Source organism: Anoplolepis gracilipes, chromosome 1 (genome assembly GCF_047496725.1).
Source record: "Anoplolepis gracilipes chromosome 1, ASM4749672v1, whole genome shotgun sequence".
NCBI lineage: Eukaryota > Metazoa > Arthropoda > Insecta > Hymenoptera > Formicidae > Anoplolepis > Anoplolepis gracilipes.
The window spans coordinates 4,761,886-4,788,277 of record NC_132970.1 but is presented as its reverse complement, the minus strand read 5'-3'; the positions used below and the strand labels follow the sequence as shown (position 1 = coordinate 4,788,277).

Here is a 26,392-nt window from a genome sequence, read left to right as displayed (position 1 = left end):
TTATTATTGGATGATCGGATATTTTTTATATTTTATCTTGTAAATTGCAATATTAGATCTTTTTCTCAAATATCTCGGGATTCATCGGGAATAAAGATTATCTTACATGATTAAAATAAAAGCATTTTTCATGACGTAAAGCGGTTTAAAAATATTTTTTTGGACAGCGATAATTACATAGATTATCGCTGAGCCATCGTTAGCTCAACGCGACACCGTTAAACTGTTTTAAAAAGACATGAGGATGTGATGTTGGTACATAACGTCGAGATCCTGTTCGTAAAACGATAAGTGCAGCGCGAATGCATGGCCCGAGGATTGTTCGACGAGCGATAACTTTTCCCGATAATGGCTTCGATCGTCGTCGGCGTTCGGCCTCGTTCTACTTCTTCCTACCGTTCAATCGCGGCGATGCGCCCGGGCGGTAGTTTGCGGATATTCGATCACGCTAATGCTCGACTATCGCGAGTTTTCCTCACTTAGAGAAGAGAGTAAATAAGATCGCGCGCGAGAAGACAAGATGGAGCGAGAGAAAACGCGTCTAGCGATTGACTTTCAAATTAGACGATGTGCCGCACAACACTCATCGATATTCGAAAGCAATTAAACTTTCCGCAGATTCCACTTTTTTTACTTAATCGTTTGCCCTTGTCCCTCTTTCTTGAACCGTGTTTTAAGTTCCTCTCTCCTTCTCCGCAAGTCCGAAAGAACGTCAGCCATGCTTTGAGAGGAGGATCTCGTTTAAAAGCCAGCATCCCTTCAGGTACTTAATTCGAACCACTTTCGCGCGAAGGTAGATGAGCATAGCCGATAAGCTAGGTTTCACATAATCGCTCCATTCTTCCTCACGGATTTTTAGAGCTAGAGAGAGAGATCTTCGAGACGTTCATACACCAGCATCGTCTCGAATGGCTTTTATGAATTTGTCGAGTATCCTCTTGCATAACGAAATCCGATATCATTACCTCTTAGTAATCCTCTTCGGGTAATTTGATAGTTCCATTATCGTCATTATTACTATTATCGCAGTAATTATTAATATCGGAAATATCTCTCATATAAAAGAACACGGTACATTATTATAGCAATTTAAAAAAAAAAAAATTTTATTATAAAGATGAAAAATACTTTGGAAAAAGTATTCGATTCTCATTGTTGTACAACAGCGAGCAAATAGCAGGCATCGAAGATATACGATAACGATAAGATACGTTCAGCTTCATTAAGCGGTCGGATAGGTAAACGAGAAGTTAATTAACGTTGTATTATCTAACAAAGTTTAGGAAGCTCGCGGCTTCCCTCTCCAGTATCTACATAAAGTCTACAAACTCCCGCGTGGGTGGTTACGGGAAGAAATTACAAGTAGCAATAAGCGAGACAAGTACAGCATTTAGCGTCAAATGATTGTACTGTTAATCAATGTATCCGGCATTGATAGTCGACTGTACTGAGGAATTGCGACGTGTTGTATTTACTTACGCCATTGTAGAGAGCGGAAGAGAGAGAGAGAGAGTACGTCATCCGATATTGCTCGAGAAAGGTGGTTGTGTCGAGAGCATGTTATATACGCGGTTCTATAGAACGCGGCATCTTGTGCATAATTGCGTACATATGGAAGTCGTACGCTTTCTCTCGATAGGAAATGTCGGAGTTCAAATCATGAAAAATTTATCTCGATATGGTCGACAGTCTCCGCATTTTAAGCGAAGATCAAAATAAAAAATCAGAAAATTTTAAACTTGCAAGTAAATAAAAATTATTTAATTATTTTGAAACTAAATTTTATTATAGCAAAGTTATTGATATACAACATGAGAGAGTATATATATTCATGTTCGATATGATATGTTTGCTATATCACATTTCAATATTTCACATTGGTTTCCTCGCCCAATTATTTGAATGTTTGAAAAGTTTCGATGTATGTTGACAATATAGATTTAAAGCAAATTCGATCAGAAAATTATAATTTTAAAAACGTCTAAGTTTTTTGACGAATTTTAAATATCACGAGCAAAAAACACGTGTATAGTTAGTTATATAATGCGACGTATATACCAGTGAATATCTCTCATTTCCTTAATGAAAATTCCTTCTAACTTTGTGTTCCTAAGTTTATACAAGGTTCACACGAAAACTGTTTTAAAATTTTTCAACATGCTTGTGCAGAAAAATGTAAAAAAGTTTGCAAGAGCGAAGTTACGTGAAAGTCTCATTAAAATAATAATATGTCTTGAAATTACTTGTAATGACTACAGAAAAGCAAACTGTAATTAAATTTTTAATGTACAAAATGTAAATTCTAAAATTTTCAATTTTTTATTAAAAATTAATTTTTATTTTATATGATATATACATACATACATACACACATATATTTAATATATATATATATATAATGCTTGACAAAAATCTGAGCATATTCTGTATTAAAAAATTCGACTATTTTCAGATCCCTGCAACTCGGCGAAAAACATCAAAAAATTAAAAAAGTATTTTAAAGCTTGAAAAGGTTTAATTTTAATGCTCTATCAATAATTTTTAAACATTTTCTTATCTTTTCAATTTTGTGTCTTAAAAAATATACTATTTTTTCTTTAAAGCAGTATATTTAAATATTCTATAGATCAATAAAAAAATTTTTAAATAATTTTGAAAGTATATAAACGGCTCCTCGTATTTACAAACACGATAATAATATATTCGGCAATGAGAGCCCATGCGCAAGATGTTGTGGCGAAAATTTTCTTTACTTAGTGCACACGGCACATATTAGATTTTCATTTTTAATAATTCTAAACCCCTCTTTACCTCCCTTTGAGAGATGTAGACGAGAATATTTACAAACACGATAATAATATATTCAACAATGAGAGCCCATGCGCAAGATGTGGCGAAAATTTTCTTTACTTAGTGCACACGGCACATATTAGATTCTCATTTTTGAGAATTCTAAACCCCTCTTTACCCCCCTTTGAGAGAAATCTCGTCTACATCTCTTAAAAGAGGAGGGGGGGGGGGTAAAGAGCGGTTTAGAATTCTCAAAAATATGAGAATCTACTATGTGCCGTGTGCACTAAAACAATTTTTCTCGAAAAATTTAATTAAGGAGAATTTCATGAACTACTATCATTTTACTACTATATCATTTTACCTACAAAACGCTTTTAAAAAAATTTTTTTACGATTTTTTTGACCGAGTTACACGATTTTAAAACTATATTTTTTAGAAATGACGTTGGTACTCAAAATCATTGTAGACAAAAAATTACAAAAACATTTTGAATCTTGTTTTCATTTTAACATAGTATCAATAGTTTTTAAAAATTGTTTTATTTTTTTATTTATAAAAGAGCTCAATATTTTTTAAATACAGGATATGTTCAAATTTTTGTCAAGCACTATATATTGCGTTTAATATTTTTTTAGAAATTAAAATAGCTGCTACAAGAGAGAAGCAGGAAATTAAAAAATAATATTATGTCTTTCGCACATTTAAACCGATATAGTTACAATATTTGATTTTTCTACGCTTATATTACAAATACTTTTGTCTTATTATCATTTTAACTCCCTGTAAATTTATTTTAAAAGATGAATGTAGGACAAAAGAAAAAGATTCACGCAGTAGAGTTAAGAGCTTCCGCTGGTCTAAATAAAAAACGAGTCTCTATTATATATCTGTAGAAATGTATAAAAATCTTTGGAGTATTCCAGAGCAAAGCATGGATATTCTGAATACGTAATCTCGAGCGTATATGCGACAAGCGAGTTTCTCCATTATGGTTTATCGTTTTGCGAATCGAAATGGATCAACGGTACAGCACAGTTTCCCAATCGGTCGTCTTCTCAATCGAATTGATACCGCGGGTTGGAATCGCAAACGGCAGCGTGTATTTTTCTACTTGTGCCGAACAAATGTTGACTCGCGCTTATTTTGAGCTACGTTTCTTCAGCATCGCCTTGTGCGCGTTTACAATCGCGAGCAGAGTTTTAATATTACTTAAACGAAAAAAAAAATAATACAATTGTTGCTTAGTTACTCATGCTTTGCAATACGTGTCTTCTATTCTGCCAACGTTCTTCATATCAATTAATTTCTGTATTCAAGTCGTAATCTAATGACTTAAAAATAAAATATAAAAATGTAACATTAAATAATAAAAGAGAATAAGGACAGATTAGGAAAAAAAAGATTAAGAAAATCAACAAAGATAAGCATTAAATAAAGAATAAGGAAAAGTAATGAGGAAATAAAAAGTTGAGATGTTAAATTAATAAAAAAAAATTATAAATGTTGCTCGTAAAGCTATATATAATAAATGAAGCAAAACGTGACTAAAAAAAAGCAAGTCATCAGATTCGTCGAAGCTGAGGAAGCAGCGGAAGAGAGAAATAGCGCGAAGCACGACATGCTTTGGTCATCACATTCCTCTTCATTTAATTAACTAATATAAACTTAAACAGATCGCGAGACAACGCTCGATACCGAAAATCCATATCTATACTTATATCATACGATTAAGTTTTGTGCAACGTATAGAATAAATTCTCTTTTATCACAAAAGCAATGACAATTGTTTTATTCAGTACCTGAATTCCAATCCTCTAGGCGCATAAAATGCCAAAAGCCCTCTTTTAATACTCGGGCACAACCAGACGAGAGTACATCCAAAGAGATTAATTCGATTAATCGATCAATGGATATTCAGTACATTTTGATCACGATATTTATATTGGCCAGCGAGATTTCCCATAAAAATATTGCGTTCTTGCAATAATCTGTTTGATAAAATTGTGGCAGAGATAAAGAAAAGAAGAATTTTTGTAAAAAGTCGCAGTCAATGTTTCTTTAAGCTTTTAAGATAGAGTCCCCGATTTTCAATAAATCCGTCTTTTCAGATTGTATTTTCAATTGCGCACAGCGGCTTTCGGTCGGATGAAATCACACACATCGCTCTATTATGGTTTATCATTTCAGTATATTGATGAAATTGCAGGAGCTTCGGTACGATATTGGTGGTCGCGCCATATCGGCCAATGGCACTCACCATTGTTACGCCAAGCTATACATGTTGGATTTTACCGTTTCCCCGAACCGCCACGCAGATATGATCCACTTGTATTTTTTCCAGCTTCGCTATTTGTACATATACCAGCGTTTGTTCTCTGCGAAATATACGCGCGAGTAGAAACTTGCAATGGATTTTGCAAGCGTTTTTTCAAAAGTACTCTTCACAGAACAATGACATGCATTAACGAAAATGCGTTGTCACGCATATGCCAAGCATATACGTTGGCTTTCACTCTAATATATAATCTCACAGCAAGAAAACAGATCATTTAATATGAAATTAAATTTTCAAACTAATGCCTGTCGCGATAAAATAAGCTGCGGGATGATGCGAGAAATGATGCGTCGTAAAATTAATTTTTTTACACTTGTCCTCGTTACAAGAAGACTTTTTCTCACGAATCCGCAAAGTTTTTCCTTCAATTTTCACGCCGTGATAATAATCGGGGCGCAAACGGATCGAGAATATGAAGCCAATCGTTCCGTAATTCGCCAACTAGTTCCGCAGTCAATTCCGCCAAGGAATTAATAAGCACCATCGCGAAGCACCCCTCCGAACCTTTTTGCTCTCCATTATCCAAGATAAACGGCAACCCTTCGGCACGATGGGGCATTCGGTGAATAGAGTGAGGCAAAACTTTCGAATCGCTCTTGCATCAAATGAAATTCTGCGGGGGCAGACGTTTCTTACCCGCCGGTCGGGGTCTCTGTGCGCGTATTTCGCCGTTTTCTCAGATCACCGAGCAAATGTTGACCTAGTTTCGCCGTCTGATTGAACGTTACTCTGTCTTTCGAAAGTGCTGACTGGAATACACGATGAGCGAGAAGTTAGGGGCTGCGCCAGCCCGCAGTCTCTTTTTCTTCCACGCGGAATCTCCCAGGATCGCTGGACGCCAGGTACGAAATTCGATGAGAGTTACTCGCCCGCGGCTGTTCGCGCGCGAATTTACGCTTATATTTACGAGCAGTAAGTTTCGTTGGAAGATAAGCTCAATACCTGTACCATTGATACCTTCTGTCTAGGGAGCGTAGATATTTGCTTGAATTAAATAAATAAATATATAATATATTTAAAACTTTAATTTTTATCAGTCAAAATACTAATACTGTTGAATATATAAAATATTTTTATTTTTATATATGATATAATTGAAAATTGAAATGTGAAAAATAATCAAACTAATCTTTTCTCTTTTGACAGCATTGCATATAATCCGCTACAGGAAAATATGTAAATTCTAAGGCAATAACTTTATTTAGAGGATTTTTATCAGTACATCTATATGCTATAAAACACACTTCACGAAGTATAAAGTCAATAGCACTTTTAAAGGGTTAAAGTAGTCGCGCTTGAGGGAGCCGGCTAAGTTGATTCACCTCGTTTCGCGAAGGTGCCTCTTATTACGCGTTGCTATACCAAGTCTTTACGAAGTTTCCGTAAGCCCGCGCTAAGACACTGAGGGGAGGTCGCAGAGTCACCCGGCCGAATAAAGCCGCGGCTGAATGAAATATAACAGGGTACTTACCCACACTGGCGAGAACCTGCAGGTAAACCGTAAGTCGGTGGACGATGCCGGGAGATGAGTAACGCCAGAGCATAGTGGATACGGCTTAATATAACTTTTTCCGTGTACTTTCGTTCTTTTTTCTGCGCTTCCCTTTTCTCCTTATTTTACCTTTTCAGCGTCATAAGCAAAGAGACGGATATGCGACAGTGCCTTCCTCGCCATTCAAGTAATTTGAACGCGCATCTGCTCGTCAGATAATAGGATGCATCGTGTTTCTTATGTCACTCGACCGATATATTCCGTGTAACGCGACGAGAAAAGAAAATGTCAGTTCAGTCGAGATATAGTTATTCGGAAAAAATATATATACTTATTATAAATACGACGTGAGAGACATTTTTTTTTTTTAAGATTTATACAATTGACAAAATCTCGCGAAGAATCCCGTTTATAAGAAAAATGTAGGATAATTCTGACCATATGGTATAATATTATGACCATACGGGAGAAATGGCCAACGAAAAAATTGTAAGGAATTATTCACAAGATGACGATACTTCTTTATGTTTTTATTATCAGAAGTTTAATCTCTTTGTTTTGTTAATTATAAAAAGAAACATTAAAGTTTATGTTCAAATTAATTTTATGATTTTAATCATAATGATTTTTAATTGAGAGTGTTAGGAAAAAACTATGATTATCATACCTGGACTTATAAATACACCTTGTAAGTAGAATATAAGTTAAAAAAAGCTATAAAGAGAAATTTTATACGTGAAACCTTATCTTTATGATAAAACAAAAGCTTTTTATGAAAAATAAAAGTTCAAGATGGAGTTCGACAAATACATGCTTCATCTCATTTATATTTCTCTCCTCGTTTTTCATATACCGCTTACAACAACTACCACCACGCCGTCGCCACCCACAATTAAATCTACCACGGAGTCCACTATCGTCGATTCTGGCACGACAACGGAGGACATAGACAAGGTAGAAATGCCAAAAGTACCTCTGACCGAGCAGGTTATGGATCATAATATACGAGTGAGTGATGTGCCCGACGTGGATCCGGAGTTGACAGACGTGCCAGATTCCAGCTTAGACAAGAACCGAGTGATTCGCGACGTGGCTTATTTTATTCGCGCCCACAAGTTTCACGATTACGATCGCCGGTATTACAAGAGTGTGGAAGAGGCCACGAGCAGGCTTTACGAGGAGTTCCCGAGACCAGGTCTGAGATCCCTGCACTGGGAGGTGCGTAAACACTGCGACGCAAGTTTTGTCGAGTGCCTGAAATATCTCGAAAGGATCATTAAACTCACGGCCCTCAGGCGCGAGGATGACACCGTCACGATCATCAGAGAACAGAAATGGAATTTGGCAAACAATACCGAGCAAATTCTGGCCGCTCAAAGGGACTGCCAGATCGCCCAAAGGCGAGACAATCTTACTATGATTCCATTTCAGGGTCCAATCGGCAAGTGCATCGATTTACTGTGAGCATTTCTAATCACATCGGATCATTAAGCTTGATTTACATATGCCAACGTCTAAATTGTTTTCTGGTCGAATAATCGAACTATGTAGCAGACTTGATCGTATTATTTACTCGCTTGAAATGGAACCCAGCTGTTAATGTATATAAGATCTTTAGCGTTAGGCCGGGAGAGCGTATGTTTCACGTTGATTTGATACGTAACGAGTTTATATAATCAATTCAGCACTAATTACTTTTTGTTATTCGCGTGAAATTTTGATATACTCATTTCATTGCGTGGGGTATGTTAGTACTCTAAATAAAAAAAGTTTATACCGTGTAAATAAACAAAGAAAAATTTATGCCAATCAAATATCAATTTTTTTAATAATTGCTTTTCTACATTTTAACATGTAATCTTAACTTATTTTCTTAGATCAATTTAAAATATTGAAAAAGTTAAATCAAGTAAGTTCGCTAGTTTTCGTGTTTTTTATTAAAAATTTTTATTATTATTAATTCTTTTAACAATTGTAATTTTTAAACTCTTATTAAGCTTTAAAATCTTATTATAAAATTGGAATTATAAAGAAATTAAACAAAAAAAAGTTTACTTTATAAAACTTTTATTAGATTACAAAAATGATAACAGTACTCACGCAACTTTGACTGTTATAAGGAATTTTGCGATAGCGGAGAGGTACTATGTATCCGATTTGATTGGTCAACGAAAAATATATGAAATGATGTTACAAAAAAATTATTCTGTTTATAATAAGTATTAGAACCTGCTTGGGTACTATGATACACCATGTGATTAACGAAGGGATAAGAGATTTTGCTATAATTCGAGAAAAAATAAGTATAATATGGTCAAATGTAAACATACATAATTAGAAAAAAGATCTGATAACATAATTTTATATGATCATATATAATATTCGAAATGTGACGCAATATGATTCTTTATTATATTTGACTAAATCTGTTTTGTAATCAGATAGACATAAGATAAGATTATTTAATAATATAATAATATTATTATATACATAGCCAGATCATATTGCGTCAAATTTTAGGTAATTATATACGGTCAGATCATATTATAAATGGCCGTTTTCAATTTCCAATTTAATTATATATGATAACATATATAGTTATATTATATAGCATATAATAAATCTATTTGTTCTCGGGAAATATTATAATTGCGATATATAAACGTTTCTACATTTTCGTTTGACATATGTCACAAATACATGTCTCAATTATAAATATTATGCAAAAAAATATACGCTCAATGTGAAGCATTAGAAAAATAGTCGTTCAATATAAAATGATTAATGACGAGTTAATAAAAATAATACCTAACTACGCACGCGAAAAGATAATTGAATACTATTTTCAGAACGCTTCCAATGGCGTACTACTGTTAGCTATTATATGTGCTGGTACACGATGTTGGGCATTCCGGACTTAGCTAACCTTGGCGAGCCCTGTGACAATCACGCCAACTGCCTGGATGAATACGGCGTTCATAACAAGGACCCACGGGCGGATGACACGAAACCGTACGCCTGCGCCCTGTACAGTTTCTGCCCAGACCATTGTTGCCCCATGAAGCACATCCGGTACATGAAAGACTGTTTCCAGTCACAACGCAATCCTTGCTATGCTGAGAATCAACCAGGTGCGTAGATATGGATATCTGTCACGCCCAAACGTCTTGTTCATATATTTTATTACGATATTATATTGATAAAAACACTGTCATGTAAAATTCTTATTACATTTTTATTAAGCTTTAGTCTCTCAGTATACAGTTGATTAAAAACAAATTATAATTTTCCAATCTTGTTCTAATTTTATAACATTGTCGACGCATTAGATGATCTTATCGTACAACCATATGTAATTTATATTATAATTTGTCTTGATAAATCTGAAACGTATTACATCGTGAAATATGCGTTGAAAGCATGTAACTCCACAGGCGAAATTCTCGCTTTGTCTACGACAAACACAACAAACTGGCAACTGGCGCTTTAAGCTTCACCACACGCCAAGCTTTACATGCTCGTTTGCATTCCGTGCGCTACGCACGCAATTATCCGCTCTTGGAATCTTTCCCCCTTCAGAGATGCCGCATTTTGTTTGCAGCGCATCGAAAGTGCAGGTTAAACCGAAAGGAGAATCGAGACTTCCACGCACTCACAGCGAATCAGATAAATGTGAGCTGCGAATGTCATCGGCCTGGACACGAGTGGTCCTCTAGATTTGGACTGTGTGTCGATGTGAATGAATGCATTCGCGGCATACACAATTGTACGTTGAACAAAGAGAGTTGCCTGAATCTGCCCGGTCATTACGCTTGCGTCTGCCGACTTGGTTACGTCTATAATCCGGAAATGGAACAATGCATTTACAGTCCGGACATTGACAGAGTGCTGAAGGCTGCCACTCCCGAACCAAAGAAGAAAGCAAAAACGAGAAGTTGGTTTGCCAAAATTGTTCAAATTATTACCAGATCTGGCGGAAATAGCTTTGTATGTGATTACAGAATCAACTTTTTATTAATTTTTACTGTTTATAGTGTCATGTAAACTCTCATAAAATATTTTCTATTTATTTTAATTCAATCTTTTAATTCAATTTATGTTTTTTTGTTCTCGAACGTTATTCTCAAAAAAAAAAACACTTTAAAAAATCTTTCTTGTGTTCTTTAATAATATATAATAATATATATAATATATTGTTATAACTCAGGTTATATCAATTAAATTATTGTTCAAGAATTAAAGTCATCAATATACTATTCTTACACATTGCAACGTTTTTTACAATGCATAAAAAATAATTTAATTCCAATCAAGCTTATATTTATAGCTACAAATAAGTTATATTCATTATAATATTAATCTCAAAAAATATAACTACATATTGTATATAACCGATAATTATGAATAAATAATATATTTTGATACATAATAAAATATTTTTAGATATACATATATGTATAACAGGAGTACATACATACATTTATAACTATATAAATGTAAAATACATGTAAATCTAAGTTACCTAGTATTTGCAGCAAATATTCATCTCGCTTCTTGGTAATTTCTGAAAAACACATCAACTTTAATAAAAAATTAGTTATTTATTTAATTAATTATTTTCAAGTAGCTATTACTGTATAAACTGGATACAACGGTATATACTGGATACAAGCTTCATTTAATCAAATTCATTGAATTTTGTGTAGTAATATACAGAATTTTCGCGCTAGTTAAATACTTTCTACAAAATTAATATAACGCTATCATATCGGTAATTCAGACGATAATGTATTTTGGTTAGTACAAACAATTTGCAATATTGTGATCGTTGTCTTATTTAATAAAATTAGTGCATAATTTATGAGAGAAAAGCTCAACTATGTTATTGTAGTTTCTATTACCGAATTAACGTGGACGCTACGAACAGTCGTTTAATAACAATGTGCATGATAATCTATATCAAGCATTATGAACTGCGGATATTACTTTTTACCTAGAAATATCCGACTACTTAGGATGCGCCACAACGTAGAAATTTGTATCTGTAACAACTCAAATTTTAATCTTGCCCACGTAATAGCGCGTTTCCGTGTGTTTCGTACGCTATCACAAACGGCTCCTCTTAACGGTTATTTGCCCGGCTAAGGGAAAAACAATGCTCTCAAGTACGCCATACCCCGTGCTTAGCATAACAGTGAAGTAAACTCGGACGAGGCTGAACACTCGGAAGAAACATTTGGGAAAGAGAACGAGAGAGAGCGAGAGAGAGAGAGAGAGAGAGACGAGAATTCTTAAAGATGTTAAAACTCGTGGAACAGCAATTATCCTTTGCATTAACACTTCTGGTACGAATAATGCGCCATCTTCGCTAATTCTGCAAAGGAAAGTTATTTATAAAATTTATTTACTTATTATTTCTAGTTATTCATGGTTTCACATGAAACAATAAAAAATATTATATTAGTCAAATTATCGAACACGTGCATATGCAAATATACCATAAATTTTTAAAATTCTGTCAGAACCAAACAGTAAACAGATGTTTGTCATGACATAAATGTTAATGTTACGTAGTTTTATTTTATCACGTTTTCTGTTGTACGTAGTTTTATTTTATCACGTTTTCTGTTGTACGTGGACGTTGTGTCATTTGCCAATTTCAACGAAAATAAATCCATTGGTTTATCAGACAACCTCGTGAATTAATTTATGTCGCGTTAATTAATCAACAGTTAAGCAACATATCCCTGGAGTCAGCGTGTTCTCCATGCTGTCCTATCGTATGTGCGTGTGTGACATGTACAATCCAATTTTTGCGGTATATGCAACCAGAACGAGATGAGTGACACGTGTTACGTGCTACCTACTTCATCGTTTCCGCTACTGTAAAATCCTATAATGTAAAAAAATATCGTTGGCGCAAAAGAAATCTTTATGTGTAAGAAACATGTGCGTGCAACGCGTCCAAGTCGAACGATAAAAAATATAGGCGGATTGAATGAAAAAAAGGTCTGGCAATACTGTTTTATTCATCGACGCGTTCGAATGGCAGGGCCGTCGCCACGTCTTTTCGCCAAAGGAACTTCCCCGCGCGATCTAATACATAAATGCATAAAGCACGATGCGATTTTTCTTACTTTTTTCGAATTTATAATATCACTCGTCAAAGTATGATTGTCAAGGTATAATCGTCAATTTCGATATATTGAACGAGGAAAATCGAATGGCTGCGCATTTTGAAAAAGCGATTGCCTTTATGTATGCGGATTGCACAATAATAAACAAGAAATTGAGACGTTTGGAGCGGAACATGTGTAGCGGAGAAAATGCAATTGCGTGGTCGAAACGAAAGCGAGTAGGTAACGTAGTGCTCGATCGTATTTTTTCTGCTTCTCACAAGACAAAATGTGTGCTGGCGCGGGGGATTAGGAGAAATAAATTGCCGCAGGTTTACATAACTCGGCCCGGCCAATCCCAAGAATCGCAATATCACGAGCACTTTCATTCCTATCTCTGTTATACAACGGCACGCTAAACCGGTTCTATCCTCGTGCACTCACACGAGTCGACTGTTATGGTTGTGGTTACCTCTTTTCGGTCAACATACTTGGCACCTAAACCCGCGTATAGTTTCTAATTTACGCGTAATAATAATCTAAGTCTGAGTCATGCACAGACTTTTAAAAAATTATCAAAGAACTTATTACTCTTCACTCAAAAAAATGATCTTGCAACTTCAACAAAAATTTTCTAGGTGTAAAAAATTAACTGAAACAGATAAATTATTAGCAAATACTGTATATATTTTGCAATTTAAATGACAGAGACAGAATTTATATCTGTACTATTAGTGTAATTTAGACAGAAAATTTGTCTGTGATGCCTATCTTCAAGGCCTATTGTCAAGGACAATTATATTTGTGATTAATATTTGGCAATGAGATCTAAATTTTCTAAAGGTATTGCTAGAATATTGCTGCTATAAATTCTATACGTGACAAACAATATTCCAACAGATATCAAAAGTAGCAATAAATTTTAATTGAAACATCTAGAAATCTACATTAGAGCAAAATATTTTTTTGAATGTCGCGTTCTATAATTATTATTATTAAAATCTGACATACATCATTTCATATAGTATTGAAAGATAAAAAAAAAGTTATTAAAACTGTCTAGAAATAAATTATATAATCTATATAATAATAAATATATATTATACGTGGAAATATTAAAAAAACAACCTTGATTTTTTTATCACAAAGTCGATCGATTATGTCAAGATGTAGTATATCTTGAAACGTAATTTATTTTACAATATATATATTGTTATATATCTTATATATATATATCAATATATATGTTGTTGTATATCTTGACGTATATACATATTTTTTTCTGATTATTAACATGTATTACTGCTATTATATTAATAAATGTGTGTGACAGATATAATAGGACTTTATTACAGATAATACCGAACTAACTGCACAGCTCATCAGAAAAAGTAATTAACGCAAGAGCCTGTTTATGCTTTGCACGCAAACGGTATCATTATGTATAATATACATATTACGTAACGTTATTGACCAGTTTTATGATGTTCGGCGGCATTATCGCTGAAAAACTCACATCTCACGGGTTTTCATATATGTGTAAAATTACGGTTTGCTTTAAAATTAACTTGATTTTTCATTCGTAAACAGCTTATGCCGAGCAGCGCGATTCGTCGAGTTCGGCATTGAAAACAACGGCGCGCGCAGACATGTATGTGTAAAACGAAACATGCGCCGGGACAAAAAAAAATGCACATATTCATACATGGAAATAGTGCAGCGATAAAAGGGAGGGAGAGGGAGAGAAAAATGAGGCCGGTGCAACGCAGCGTTACAGAGAAATCATGCGTCGAAAACCCGAATATTTCCCACGTCGCAGCTATTTGCGTCAATTGCCCATCGTAACATCAATTACGAATTGCGTTAGTAGAGCATTCATTTCATCGCCGAATGTCATGAATGTCTTTATCCATAAATAGATATTTTCACAAAACAAACGTATTCAACATTTGAAATAAAATATTATTTGAAAGATTAATCAATCTTTTTTTGAAATAAGAATATCGTAATAGATGAATATGTAATGCGTCCCTTCTGAAAATATTTCCTTAAGAAAGAATTGGATGGAAATTATGTCAAAAGTTAATAAAAATATATTTTGAGATTTATTTTGAAATTGTGCTTTTAGCCTTTTTTAAAATATTAAATTAATAATTAATTTATGAGTACTAAAGTAAAGATTTGCTCTGCAGAATATAATTTAACTTCAAAATTGTTTTACTTTAAAAATATTATTTTATATCAAGCTAACTTTTTTATAGTGACTATATTCATGAAAAATTCATGAAAAGAAGAATTTTAATTTTACAAGGCAAATTGTCATTTTAATTCACAAATTAATTATTAATTCGACCTTTTAAAAGGTTAAGAGTGTTTTGCACATTGTCAATATTGATGACTTTCGAAAATTATTAAATGTATTAATTTTTGATATAATTTCTCCTTAAATCGTCTTTTCGTCTTTCCAATAAAAATGTCTGGTTTTTATAATTGATTTTATTTATTACGAATCGAAACATGACAAACAGACATGTTGAAATAGATTTTGTATTAAATAGGCTTTTTATTATTTGTTTATAAAACAAAAATAAGAGAATTTATAGCATATCTTTTTTTATTTCTCATGCAACAAACGACCATAATCAAAGCTACGGATTCTATGCTAATTTAAGATTCACCGTAACTGGCAATCCTGTAAATGTAGCTACGATAAACGTCTCATTTACATCGGGATACTAGCGATGTCGATGAACCATTCGTACTGCCTTGCCAATTCGATCCCTTTGTGCCGATTCATCAAACCACTTGCAACAATGAAGACACATTTCATCAAATCTAATTGCTAATCTAGCTTTATACATTAATATTTCAGATATATTGAAGATTGATGTTTATATGTAAATGTGATTCATAAATATTAATTTTTCAATTAATTAAAATAATTTTTTTAAACTGGCAGAAAATGATTTAACTATTTGAGAAAGTCATGAATTACAATAAGACATATGACTTTGGATGTTTTCGCCACAAAAGAATGTGCGCAGACAGTTTAACGAAGAATGTGTATGATTATGTTAATAAAAAATGCTTACTAAGAAATTTTTCGGTAAAAAAGCCAACTTGGAAGCATTTAAAATATACGTTCAATATATATCACAAACTTTAGTTTAATTTGCAAATATATGCAAAAAAACCGAACACTTTCGTCACAATGTCTAAAAAAAAGAAAAGCTTAAGACATTCTAAATTTTTATAAATGCCTAAAACATTTGTCTTTGACATCTGTTAGGAATCTTTTATATTTATATGTTTAGCATTTTATATTATCCGACGTAGCAGAGAGCTACTTTATTGCGCAATGTTGTGTCGAATATTTCGACCATTATAATCATTATTCGTCGTTTGATTCAAGGTCCTTGGAAATAATGTGTCTGGTTGAATGCCGGCGCAAATTTCTATCCTCTCTCTTTCACGATACTATTACCTGCTGGAATATTACCCGCGAGAGTGGCACGCGCTCACCGCGGTGAAGGAACGGCTTCTTTTTCCAACGAGCCCCAGTCATCCACAATGTCTCTGTGCGAGTGGTACGCGAATCGCATGGTGCTCCTTACGGGAGTCACCAGCGAATTGGGACGTGTTCTGCTGGAGAAGATCCTGCGATGCTTGCCAAACGTCACGGTGTGCGTCGTTCTCAGATCCCAGAACGGTCTCAGCATCGAGGACCGATTGAAGAAGATATTCGCGTCGCCCGGGTAACGAACGGGTTATACCTCTCGCGTTCACCTCGTGCCTGTAAATCGCGTCGGTCGCTCGATATCGTCTTTGTGAGCATTAAATTGTGACCCGCGATTCCGGTCGAGGGCGTGAGCCGAATTTATTCTCGAGGACGTCGAACCGAAAAAGGCACTTCTCTTTCTTTCTTCTCTCTCTCTTTCTTTGCACCCGGTGGCTTTCCGCGGGAATTCAGAGAACGTGGTGTGCCTTATGTCAGGAATCGATTGTGGAATTAGATTTTCGTGAATGTGTGCTCATGTGGCCGCGACCAATAGAATAGCACACTCTGAAAATTTTTTCGAAAAATTGTTATTACTTTTATTTATGTAACCATAAAAATTACGATGTTGCACACATAAAATTGAAATTTTTAAAAATTTATTTATAAAAAAATATATTTTTTTCCAAATGTTATTTTATCATTCAACGTAAATTTAATTCTACGTCAGTATTATTTGTTTCCAAGTGAGTCGTTGTATAATGTATCGAAAATGTGCCAGTCTCGTAGTATCTCTCCGCTAAAATATAATTAAATATGAATTAAAAATTAATATCGAAAATACAAACAAGATAAAGTGAAATTGACATCTGCAATTTACGCTGAAAATTTTCTTTAAAAAACTTTTTACTTTATAAGAGTTCGTGAACGATATTGTTCGGTTGGAAGAAGCGTTGATTGAATCCGATACATCTACGATCGTATTACGATCGTTTGGCTGAAATTGCAACAGCAATAATAATGCTATCAAGACGAGAGAGGGAGGAAAATATGCGTAACCTTTGCCTGGTTACGTGCTCGTCCATCGTAACGCTCGTCCGGATGCATCGCAAGATTCACGCGAAGGCGAAACTCTGCGCTTGGTTGCATCGTGCGGCGACTCCCTCGAGGCAGAGTACGGCTAAAGCAGAGAGAGATTTATTTTCATTAGCACACGCCTCCACGCTCCCTTTAGAAAGATTATGAAGTATACGCGGCGCGGCGCTCTTTTCTCCTTTTTCTATCTTTTTTCCTCTTTCTCGCCCTCGCAAAATCCGCGACCGCGCGGAAAATTCGTCCGCCGCGTTTTGAATTTCGCGAAATTAAAATCCACGCGAAAGGATTGTCTTCCCCTGGGAAATCGTAGTTACCATTGGATCGTTGCGTTTCTCTCCGCTTGAAAAAGAGGATCGCCGGGCGCGTAAATGAGAAAATGCAAATGGACGAGCAGCTCGAATGTTCAAGGTGCAACTACTTCGACGCTATTACGTTTGGCTGAAATCGCTCTCAGCTGCGGCTGTTTGCCGGATTTTCCACGTCTTATTTGCGACTCCTTCTACAACTCCGTTTAAAATAGTTACGCTGCATAAATCTGATTGCATAAATCTCTCTGTAGCGTATTTCAGAGCGTCAAGATATTATGCTGTGTTTGCGTTTTTGTCCATCTAGCAAGAATCGGAGAATATTTTAGAAATCCGCATATTCTCCTTTATTTTTCAATAGACGTCAAACTTAAAAAAAAAAAGAAAAACAAGCATTAATTAATGATATCAATATGATTTCGTATTCAAATGGAATATATAGAGTGTTACGTAGGAATATTTGTTTTTTTTTCACGGTGATTAATATTAATTACTACCATCATCATCCATAATTCATTTTTCTCGAGATTGCATTTTAATTTCTCTCTCGTTAATTTTATTTACTTAATTCGTTAAGTGTATTTAATACGTTCTCGAGATAAACTCAAGGATACAGCTTCGCTTCGCGTAATTCGAAACTGCGTATCACTACTACATTTTTAACGCCGTCCATTCCGTGCGCTCTTTTCACGCCGCTGCGCATATCCATTTGATAGCGCGGCCTGGCAGTAAATTTTAAAGCCGATTTACGTCACCAGTGTTATTATCGTCCGGCAGGTACGAGCGACTGAAGCAGGAGATGCCGAACGCGATCTCGCGCGTGAAAACGTTCGAGGGCAATCTGCTTTACGACAATCTCGGCCTAAGCGATAAGGACAAAGCCTCGTTGAAGGAGGTTTCCGTGGCCTTTCATGCCGGCGGACCTCACGACACCGTTTTGGAATATTGTCAGGAATTACCGAAGCTCAAGAGCATCGCTCTAGCGTCCAGCATTTTCAGGCATCGCGGCCTGATAATGGAAAACCTGCAAAACGAAAAGATTCCTGAATTACCCGTTGCCCTAGTGCGATTTTCCTTTGTCGGACCGGCTCACAAAGAACCTAAGCCTGGCTTTGTCGAGATTCTTAAAGGACCTACTGCACTTATGGTTGGTGCAGGTTTTGCTTACGGCAATTCGTCGTTTCAGGCTGAAATTATTCCGATGGACATAGCGGTGAACACGATGATCGCGGCCGCGTGGGAAGTCGGCATGTACGTAAAAAAAGAGAAATTTACATAATTTCTATTTTTCTCTCTTTTGTGTGATTATACTTGAATATTAAAAGTTTTAATTGTTAAAAATAATAACATCTTTTTATTAAAAATAATAACATTTATTTTATTAAAAATAATAACATCTATTTATGAAAAATAATAACATCTAAAAACTTTTAAAGAGGGAGAATTAATTTAGCAATCAAAATTAAGATAGTTTTAATTGTTATTGTTGTATACTTCCTCTTTTTTATCCTAGCATTAATCAAAATTTACTTGCCATTATTCATTTTATAGTAGTAAATTAATTTCTGCACTGGAAATGCATTAAAATATTCATTTACGTAAGAGCTATCAAGACGCGCTTAAATATTACGTTCGTTTAATGTTTAATTAAGAAGAGAAAGTCAATCGTTTACTAACGGTGCGCACGTGTACGGTGTTATGCAACCTTACGGAACAGCAACAATCAACATCGTCTAATTACGAGACATGAAACAGAATATAGCGATATCGTTCTATTCTCTTACAATTGCGCAACCTGTGTACTTTCTTTCACTCTAAAAGCATGTAAAGGTTTTACTCGAAAAAATAATTATTTGCGTTTTTCTTAAAAAGATCTTGTTGCTGAAAGAGAAGATTTTATTATCATATTTTTGTTTTCGATTTTATAGGAAAGTATTAGTAAAGCGGTATTAAATACAAATGAAAAATTATTACATAAAAAGATACTATTGCTATATATAATTAATGTCAACACAGTTTTACTTGTCCATTTTTATCAGAAGCAGAAAATGCAAAATCAATAGAAATTAAAGAGAGTGATTTGATACGAAAATCCGCCTGATATAAAATCATATACTATCGATTAATATTCGATTTATAGAGATCCCCGTAAAAAGCAGTTAGTTTTATCAAAAAAATAAAATTGTTAATAAAAAAAGAGATAAAACCTTTTTCGCAATTCGTTGCAGTTGTTAACATATCGCAATCAAAATTTGTTGTAGACACAGCTTATCTAGTTTTCCAATGCGAAATATTGGATACGAACAAACACGTTTTACATGTGCGCACTGTTGTCGCGGTTATTACTGTTTTGCTCAAATCCGACGCTTCCGCTTCAATTGTCTAAAACAGAATTCGTTTCTTTTAGCTTTTGTTCGAGATTCAGCCCACAATTTGCTAAAAGCATAGTTACTTGATACTATATTATAAGTTTTTCATGTAAAAAACTGAATTTCTTTGAGTTCTGAGAAACAGTACGTCATACATATATAATACGATAATAATCAGTTAATAGTTGAATAGTATTATTCCGTATTTAATAATTTTTATCTCGAAACAAAAAACAATCAGTTCTTTTAAACAATTTACATTATATAATCCATAATTAATCAAAACATGTTTTATTGCATTAAAGATATAAAATATATTATTTTTTTCAATTTTTTTTTATTTTATTTATTATTTCAACTTGAAACCGTAAAACAAATCTGTATTATACAAAAATTTTGTAATTATTCGCTTTTCATTTTCTTTGATGGCTTTTAACTAATTCATTTTAGCTAACATTAATTTTACACGTATGCTACTACAGTGTATTAAAATACTGCGATAGGCAGCATTTTATTTAAATCAATGATTGAACAAAAAACATTTGAATTTATTGCTCAGTAAATGCTGATTAAGAGGTTTAGAATTTTTGCGTATGTTTACTTTTAAATTTGTGAATCTTCTCAGCATTGCATTTTCGGATTTTGTAAAAAATTGTAGAAAGATGGTTTTTTATCCGAAGAAATCGGTTAAAAGAGATTGTATGTGTAAAAACAGGTAATCGATAGTTACATTGCTTGGAAAAAGAATAATTAACATGATAAGATATACTAGGCAATGAGAGCCCATGCGCGGATGTTGATGCGTAAAGAAACTGCGTAAAGAAACTGCGTAAAGAAATTAATTCTTTTCACGAAAGAATTTTTAATTAGTGCACAGAGCACATATTTAGATTCTCATTTTTGAGAACTCTAAAAACCCTTCTATACCCCCCTAAAGAGATGTAGACGAGAAAAAATATCTGGGCGATGTCACTGAATCGGGAAAAGAATAATTAAATTACATTAAGTCGGTTAATCGAACTAAAAATATAAGCAGATTTGTAAGTACGATATATACATATACACATATCAATGAGAAAACAGATTCAGCATAAAATGAATATTAAAAGTAATGTCGCGACGATAATGTTAGCTCACGAGAGAAAGTATTTCGATTATGATCGAAAGCCTTTCTCGCGCGCGATGCATCTTGTCAATAAAACTTACTTTTATTTTACTTGCTTTATACGAGGTTTTAATTAAACAGCACGCACAATAAGATCCAAGATAAGCTTCTTAAAATTGCAAGTTTTATTTCAATCAATCGATAATAAATCAATTGAATAAAACTCATAGTTATGTTTTTACAGGCTTTTTCCAGAAGTCTTACATTTGATAGTAGTTTCAATTAGGAGCAACTTTTTTACTTTGTTTTGAGATACTTCCAAACAACTAAACTGCGAATAAGTTGATTGCATTCGCTTTGCAAAAGTAAAGCACGCTACATCTGCCTTTCATGTTTTTTTTCCTTTTACCTTTAGCCTATTCGTATTTGAAAGCAATTGCACTAGTCAAAAATGTGATTAATTACATATAATTGTTGAAAAGAATCTTGCATAAGAAAAATGAAAATCTTATAAAGTTATAGTCTAAAATTATAGTAAATTATAGTCTTGCTATTCGTAAAATAAATTTTCATTAAATCGTTTAAAAAACCTAAAATTCATTAGCGATATACATATGGACAAAATCCAAGGCTCTAAGCGAATTTTGCAATATAATGCATTTTTTCATTGCGTCATATTTATCAGATTGCTTACGTTAGCGGTATTCTATACACTGTATTCGTACTTATTGGAAAATATACATTATAGCACTTTATAAAGATACAACAGTGTCTAAACACTGGATAAACTTGTAAAGTTAATAATGCAAATGCGAATATATATTTATACTGAACTTACATTATCACTATAACTCTCATTAAAAAAAAATATTCTCTACACTTGGTTGTAAATAAAGCGGTAAATTATTACACGATGTTAACTGATAATGAAAATGCTGCCGACATTGTGCGCTCTCTCATGTACCTTATCGTCTTTGTCCAGATCCAACGGTAGGAAGCCGATGACCTATAACGCGGTGTCATTAGGCTGCACGTGGGAGGATCTGATTAAGAATAATCGACGGGCCAGCTGGACTTTTCCCTACCCAACTTTCGGAATTCGCGGAATGACATCTATCGGGCCGTTGCACTGGATTTTGGTGCTGCTCCTCGAATGGCTACCATCCGTACTCTGCGACATAGTGCTCGGTCTGTGCGGCAGAAAACAGAGGTACGAGCGCGAAATTTATCGCGAAATTTCACGAGTCACGAATTTATCGTCATAGTTTCGTCAACGTCGCTGTTGCTGTGTAGTCTCGCGGAACATTTAACACAACCTTATATTATTTTGACTATTGTCATTAATTTTGCTATAAAATTGTAAAAAATGTCGCAAAGGTTTTTCTTCTCGTTTTTTTTTTAATCGCTGCTTTGCAATTTATCATTATTTTTATAAAATGAGATAATTTGCTAGCTATATTAGTTTAAGTAAATTTTACTATTAATCTTGTATTACGTGCTTCTTATATTACTTGATCGCAGAAGGGCCACGAATAAGCTACTCTTGTACGAAGTATTGTCTAAGTTTAAAGTTGGCTTCGAGTAGCGCTTCTGCAACAGCTGGTAATATTAAATTTGCTCGCGATATTAACTTGTGCGGAGAATGCAACACTATTAAAGGCATTAAGTCATATTCTAAGAGAGCATAACGAGCGATATTACTTGGTATTACGGCTCAATTTATAAGTTATAGATAGCTTATACATCACATTAAAATATGCAGCTTTAAATAGAAATTGTACGCTATTCTCGTAACCATTTGATGAGAACCGTTAACTTGATATGACTCTGTCCGTTCTATTTATAGGAAATATTAGAATATTATTTATAACAACGTTCATGCGGTTTCTGCTTGAAGTTGAATATACCTTCTACATTCGGCGCTTAATATTCGGGACGCCTATAAATTCGAGAGATCATGGAATGATCGCAGCCAGTGTTAAACCTCGATGCGTCTCGGAGATAATCTTCCGCGAACATTAAGCAATAGTTAAAGCCGCTCATACATGAAATTTCAAAGTTGGCTGATAACTACTTTCACGATCGCGAGTAAGTTTCGATGAGAAGACCTGCGCGAAAGTTTGATCGCGATCGCGAATGCTTATATTCGGTCTCTTTAACTTTGTGCGTTTGCGTTATAGTTCACACATTCGCTTAACGCGCCGCAAATCGTAAAAGTAAAAGTTATTTGGAACTAAAATTTTAAGCGCAAGTGACATAAACAAGTTCACCGACTCTTGTTCGCGCGCAAGTGAATGCCGAGAAAAGGAAAATCGCGTCTCGAATGGAAAAACTCGTTTCTCCGGGCGCGAAAGTTGCGTTACTCGATGCCTGATTGCTTTGAGAAATGAGGTTTGATGTCGTAGTCGCGAAGAGAAAACTTTCGGGAAATCTTGACAGAATGTTTCATCGAAATAGTTTTAAACGTGTTCTTGGAACGTATTCGAGCGCATCGACTTCTATTTACTTTGTGCATTCTTGTAATTATTTTCGACGGACTTCTCAATAACAAATGGTGACCACCTTCTTAATGTACTTTTTTCGAGAGAATTTTTTCACCGATAAAATCTCAAGTAAATAATTTTGTACTATTTACTTATAATTTTTTTTTTAATGTGCATAATAAAAAGGAGAGGGAAAGAAAAAAAATACAGCCATTATAGAAATCGTTATAGAATTCGTTTCGCGGATTGATTTGCAAATGAAAATATTTTCGCTTTCTGCATTCAATCTGCCAAATACTCTTTTCATTTTTTTATTTGCTCTCCCAGATACGTACAGAGTAAATCTTGCGCGCTAACTTGGTTCGGACTTTCTTCCTTCTGAAAGGCAACTCTCCCATCAAGTTTGCCACGATTCTTTCGTAATAAGTTGGATTGGAAATTATATAGTTTGCGACGGACGAAGAAAGTTTTTTATCATCCCGCTCGCGCTTAATGGTACTTTATGATCTTTTTTCTCAATTGAGATTGAATTGCCATTCAAAAATCAATCTTGAGTACATCTCATTCATTCTACTGTATGTACCGAGTCTATATACATTCGAAAAAAAATACGACTTTATCTAAACAGTAGAGGAAAAAATTATACTATGGGGAGGAAATGAAGAAAAAGACGCGAATAGTCGAGAGTTTGAGAGGATCAGGCGAGACAAGCATTAACGGTAGGAAGAAGAAAAAAACGATTGGTCCTCTCTGGAGATAAAACCTTTACTGCTTTCCAGGATTCACGCGGAGTACAAGAGAGTTCGTAATGCACTTCAAGCCTTGAAGCCAATTTCATCGAGATCGTGGTCAGTGGAGAGAAATCGCGTGTACCTGCTACAGCAACGTCTCACGGCGGCAGATCAAGATGTATTTCCGGTCACCGCGGAAATCGACATCGAGGCTTATCTTCTCTGCGCTGCAGCCGCCACCCAGAAGTCTTGCGTGAACGAGGACAATCTTAAAATCATTAGGATTATTAATCTGTTCTTGTTATACGCGCCTGTAGTATTCGTCGTTGCATACATTGCATCACGTACATTGCTGTCACACGAATAAAACTGAAATATATTTACATAAATAATTAAGATTTATATATATATATATATATACAGAATATGTGGCAGATTTTTAGTTTGCAATAATTTTTAATAAGAAGGATGTAATGTGTGCAATGTCTTAATAATTTGAATACATATATTTATAATAGATTATTAACTATATGTTTGCACAATTACCTATATATATATACTGCACAGTTTAAAATGAAATTATATTAAATTTACATTCTTGATTTTTATAATTTTATTTTCTGTATTTGTATTACATATAGCTTCATTCAATTTATTTAACAGTATACGTGAAACACAATATTAATATTACGATATCTATTCATAATAAATATTCGAGATCTTTTCCGATATATATAAGAAAATCAATAGTATCTCGACCAATCATGAAGTACATAGATTCTAAAAGTATACCTGGTCAAAATCATACGTAACGTTTTGCAAATATTCGTGAGAGTCGTGCAAAGCATACATGAGAAAATACCATTTGGGTGAAAGTTTCCAAGCGCCAACAAACATCTACTCGCCTTCGCGCGTATAACAGTATCAACGAAGGCATATTTCCGCGCACGTTCTCTCTTATGTAATACCCCCGCGCTGACTTGCACTCATTCCATGGAAAAAGATACAAGGGAAACAGGGAATATTATTTGCAGATTTTGTATATTTTCTCTCGAGAACGCAGGAAAGAAACGTGGAATTCTCTCGAAGACTTTTCGATACTCGATATAAGGATCGTTTTGTTTCGAAGCCTCGTGCGCGAAAATGCAGCGTGATGATAATATTTTGATATTCATTTCTAAAGCAACGATAAGAAAAAGGGAGAACATAACGTAAAAATTTTTACTAATTTCGTAATTTTAATAATTTCTACTATTTACGTAAATAATTATTTTGTAACAACTACAGTTATTTGGATAAAAGGATAATCATCTTATATGTAATAAATTGCTATTAGGCAAATGTAAATGTGAAAATAATGAAATTGTGTATATTATACATATAATTTTATTTATGTACAAAAGATTTTTGCTTTGAAACTATATTTTTTGCTTTTATTATATATTCTATCTGCTTGATTCATATTAATAAATGTGCGAAATTTATATATTAATGCACTGAATAAAATCTCGTATAATTTAAATTTTATTATTTTTAAATTCATGCAAATTACCGTATAAATTTTTTTATCTTTCTGTAATAATAACATAGTATGATCGTCCATCGTAGAATATTCCCATCACTACATAATGTACGTCATCCGATTTTTTCCGCTTTGCGTTGTCAGCAAAAATTTCGTTCGCGTGACTAGCTGGTGGGAGCTTGAGCCGAGTTATGCTTTCAAAATCCTATTACGAGTTGCGAGCGCGAAATTTAGCAAAGAAAGTTGCGGATTAGTTTCGCGGGATATAATTGGACGTGGTGGGTGGAACTGTGCCTTCATAATAATAATTGGGTATGTCTATTCCGCGAAACGAAGTTTTTCGCTGTCGGTGAGAAGCTGAACTGTGGATTAAAGAGCTAAAAAAAAGTTAAAAAGGAGACGATTAGATAAAAAAAGGAAAGTAATGGGAGAAATAGTAGAGAAGAGAGAGAGAGAGAGAGAGAGAGAGAGAGAGAGAGAGAGATGTTAAGATAAAAAACGTGGCAGGTATACATTCAATTTAACTCTAATAGATATGAATAAGATGTA

At 34.2% G+C, this 26,392-nt stretch overlaps 2 protein-coding genes across 2 annotated transcripts; both read left to right on the top strand.

Annotated features, from left to right (window-relative positions):
- Window positions 1-7,283: 7,283 nt before the first annotated feature.
- LOC140667681 (uncharacterized) lies at window positions 7,284-10,729 on the top strand. The gene is made up of 3 exons (XM_072895830.1): window positions 7,284-8,062; window positions 9,471-9,752; window positions 10,223-10,729. The coding sequence occupies exons 1-3, from the start codon at window positions 7,414-7,416 to the stop codon at window positions 10,663-10,665; spliced, it is 1,374 nt and encodes a 457-aa protein (XP_072751931.1). The 5' UTR covers window positions 7,284-7,413; the 3' UTR covers window positions 10,666-10,729.
- A 5,544-nt stretch (window positions 10,730-16,273) lies between these two features.
- On the top strand, window positions 16,274-24,713 carry LOC140664637 (fatty acyl-CoA reductase 1). Its single transcript, XM_072889915.1, has 4 exons — window positions 16,274-16,492; window positions 18,411-18,884; window positions 22,090-22,317; window positions 24,370-24,713. Exons 1-4 carry the CDS (start codon window positions 16,308-16,310, stop codon window positions 24,686-24,688), a joined length of 1,206 nt encoding a protein of 401 aa, XP_072746016.1. The 5' UTR covers window positions 16,274-16,307; the 3' UTR covers window positions 24,689-24,713.
- The last annotated feature ends 1,679 nt before the right edge of the window (window positions 24,714-26,392 follow it).